This window comes from Otolemur garnettii, unplaced genomic scaffold (genome assembly GCF_000181295.1).
Source record: "Otolemur garnettii isolate 467f Iridium unplaced genomic scaffold, OtoGar3 scaffold00083, whole genome shotgun sequence".
Lineage (NCBI taxonomy): Eukaryota > Metazoa > Chordata > Mammalia > Primates > Galagidae > Otolemur > Otolemur garnettii.
In genome coordinates this window covers 7696466-7700032 of record NW_003852478.1, presented here as the reverse complement: position 1 = coordinate 7700032, position 3567 = coordinate 7696466, and the positions used below count along the sequence as shown (strand labels likewise).

General features: G+C 48.3%; 1 protein-coding gene across 3 annotated transcripts in view; it reads right to left on the bottom strand.

The window, feature by feature from the left end:
* The window catches only part of KIT (KIT proto-oncogene receptor tyrosine kinase), an 88647-nt gene that overhangs the window by 47934 nt on the left and 37146 nt on the right, over positions 1–3567 (bottom strand). For all 3 annotated transcript variants that reach the window (XM_003794609.2, XM_023515973.1, XM_012808082.2), the window contains exon 2: positions 1281–1550. In XM_003794609.2, the coding sequence (XP_003794657.1) occupies positions 1281–1550 (270 nt within the window). The remainder of the gene's footprint in view (positions 1–1280; positions 1551–3567) is intronic.

Genomic DNA, 3567 nt, shown 5'->3' with positions numbered 1-3567 from the left:
GAGCTGCAGCTCACCAGGGCATCTCTTTATGATCACAGAGCCAGCCCTGAGATGGAGCTGCAGCTCACCAGGGCATCTCTTTATAATCAGAGCCAGCCCTGAGATGGAGCTGCACCTCACCAGGCATCTCTGTTCAGCTGGTGAACCAGGAGAGACGTCGTGTGAGCTGGCTTTATCGCCCTCAATAAAGCATGTTAGAATCTGCACAGTCCTGGCTCCCTAACAGCAATTAGTAAGGAAGACAGAGCAGGTAACCTTACCCAGATCCTGCAGGGAGGAGACCGACAGCTGAGGGAGTTCAGATCTGCCGTCTCAGATCATCACATCCGCTGTTTGTTCCCAGCACCACAGAGGAGGTCTCTCACCTCCAGCCTGTTTCAGAGACAGCTCTATCCAACAACAACCAGGACTAGAAACAAGGACTCTAGTCCTCCTCCTGTAACTTGGGCGGCTTAAGGGTATCTTAAGCTGTCAGGAGCTCAGATTTTACATCAGCTGAAATATACACCCCAACCCACCACACCTACTCTTGACAAGGTTATTAAAAGCATAAACAGAGACAAATCACTGAATTTGTCATGGGAAATAAATTACGGAAATCTGACCATCACCTTTCTTTTTCTTTTGTTCCTAAGAGGTCACAATTTTTTTTTCTTTTTCTTTTCTTTTTTTTTTTTTTTGCAGTTTTTGGCTGGGGCTCGGTTTGAGTCCACCATCTCTGGTATATGGGGCCAGCGTCCTACTCTTTTGAGCCACAGGCACCGCCCAAAAGGTCACAATTGTTGAGATGAGTCAGTCTACAAAGGACCTACGACAGACACGTGATGCTTAACTGACCACATTATTTTTCTGGAATTTACTCCCTAAAAGTGGGCCAAATCTTTTGAAGTGTCAGTCTTCTTAGGGCTTTAGAGGCCTTTGGTTCCCCGAAGTGTTTTTACTAAGTGGGAGTATCTAGTATCTCCAGGCATTAAAAAGCAGCTTTCCCAAAGGGCCTAATTGATTCTAAGGGTTTACTCAGGGAACCATCACAAATGGGCTAAACCCACTGTAATCTCATTAGGAAGGGTATCACAGTCCCGCAGACCTCCAGCTGGGGCCATACCCGCAGCCACTGTGCATCAAAAGATGGGCACACAGCAAAGAAAACACGTGCTCCAGGCTTTCTAGACCCCGCCAGTACTGCTTTATCTGTGGCTCAGTCATCCATGTGTCGTCCAAAATTAAGAGCAGGGTATTAAGCTTTCTAAAGCACAGCCACCCAGAAGTCAAGCATTTACCTCTAACAAACACATAAATGGAACTGCTTAAGCCGTGTTCGTTGGTGCACGTGTATCTGCCCGTGTTGGTGGCCTCTGCTTTTTCCATGATCCATTCATTGAGCTTATTCTCACGCATCTGATTCAGGATCTCAAAAGTCCATTTGACAAAGCCGGGATCGGTGCATAGCAGCCGGAGCTCGGTGCCAACGTTGACTATTAACTCTGATTTTGTTGGATGGATGAATGGTGGAGACAGTTCTCCTGGACTCACAGATGGTTGAGAAGAGCCTGCCAAGAAAAACAAGAATCATGTTGAGTAGAAGCTTCTTCCTTGGCGAAATAATGCATTTCTTCCAATGCAGAGTTCCATCTCTGTGTACTCTACAATAAAAATAGGACAAAGCTGCCCTGCTATTTATGGCTGGAAAGAGAACTCTGTCTAAAGTTTCTTAAGTTCATCCAGAAAAACGAAGTTATTTTCTGCAACCCTCAATTAATCCTGAGGGTCACATTTGGTGTCTGAGCCAGGATGCTGGATGCCACGACCTTCTTTGGGTTAGACACACAACTAGGTCAAGTGTCCATTCTGAATATAGGCCATCATCATGGCTTGGGCATGCGATACTTGGCTCAGAAACAACAGAAACAAAATCTCACACTATGGGGAAAAATCCATTGGCCTGTCACTCTTCTAGAGGAACGCACAAGACCACGACATAGCTTGTCTTTTACTCAAGCTCAGTGGATTCAGTTATTTCTATACAATTCTCCCGACATGGCAACATCTATCAGAAGGATCATTCATGAATCTCCAAACAACAAGGCAGAAAATGACAATCCCATTTTAAGGATGAGACCATAAGATAATTTGTGGCCTACGGTGGGCTTCAACCTGACCAGCCTAACTAATGCCAACACAGATCTCCTGGTAGGAAACTAGTTTATCTAGTTTATAAAGGCACAAATTTTAGACTCTGAGTGTGAAACTTGGACCTTCATTTATTCATTCATGTACCCACGGGTCCAAGTATCTGGTCATGAAGTGCAATCAACAAGAGCATCGTGCCAGGTGCTGGGAAATAGTGCCCTTGGGCACCACACATGGTCCTTAATACACTTCCGAACACCCCTGAACATGACTCACAGCTGTGGGACACAGCGTCAACCTGAAGAAAAGAGGTGGGCTGGACCTTGGCCACATCAGAAGAGGTGAAGGAGGCGAAGGAGTAGGGGGACGGTGTGAGAGAGGCTGGCCGGGAGGCCGACCTGAGAGGCCTGTGGTGAACCTGGTGGAAAAACCGAAAATGCACCTCAGGGACCACATACACTCACTGTAGGTTTCTCAGCAGGAAAGTGGCACACACAGTGAGACAGGAGAAAATCAGCTAGATCCAAGAAAAGGCGTGAAACGGGCTGGTCTACAGAGAGTGACCAGAATGTCCAGTGAGGAGCTGTGAGCTCACAGGGAGACGCGACAGACGCTGGGGAGAGAACGTGCTGATGGAGAAGGGGGCAGTGGCTGAGAAAGCAAAGCCCAAGTTGGGGGAGGAAAGAAGGGTCCCCGGTGGGGTGGGCAGGTTCCTCGGAGGTTTCTGCAACCGCCATACGATCACAGGGAATACAGTGCATGCACACTGGATTTCATTTATTTATTTTTTTTGAGACACAGAGTCTCACTCTGTGGAGTGCTGTGGCATCACAGCTCGTAGTAACCTCAAACTCTTAGCGTCAAGCAATGGTCCTGCCTCAGCCTCCCACGTAGCTGAGACCATAGATACCTGCCACCACACCCAGATAATATATCTAGTTTCAGTGGATTGGCCCTCGCTTTGCACCAGTCTTGAACTCCTGAGCTCAGCCAATCTACCCGCCTCAACCTCCCAGAGTGCTAGGGTTACAGGCGTGAGCCACCGCACCTGGCCTGCACGCGGTATCTGTGATTTGTGGCACCTTCCACACATACAAGGCTGGATACAAGAACTGACCTGACTTCCTAAGGAGCAAACGCCATCCAGGCCAGGTGAGGAAAGGGCAACAGGTGTGAGCCAGCCATGTGCAATACAGCTGGGGGCACAGGACAGGGACGCGGTCAGAAGGGGTGGTATGGAGAGGAGAGACCTGCTCACAGGTGCTACCTGGTCAGTGCACAGACCCACATCAGTGGGTCACTTACAACCTGAAATTCGGATGGTTGTGATACAGTAATGACCAGTGAAGCTAAAATACAGGATCAGGTCATGAGAGGAAAAGGGGAAGAAAGAGCCAAGGGAAGAGAGGGAACAGCCAAGGGAACAGAGGGAACAGC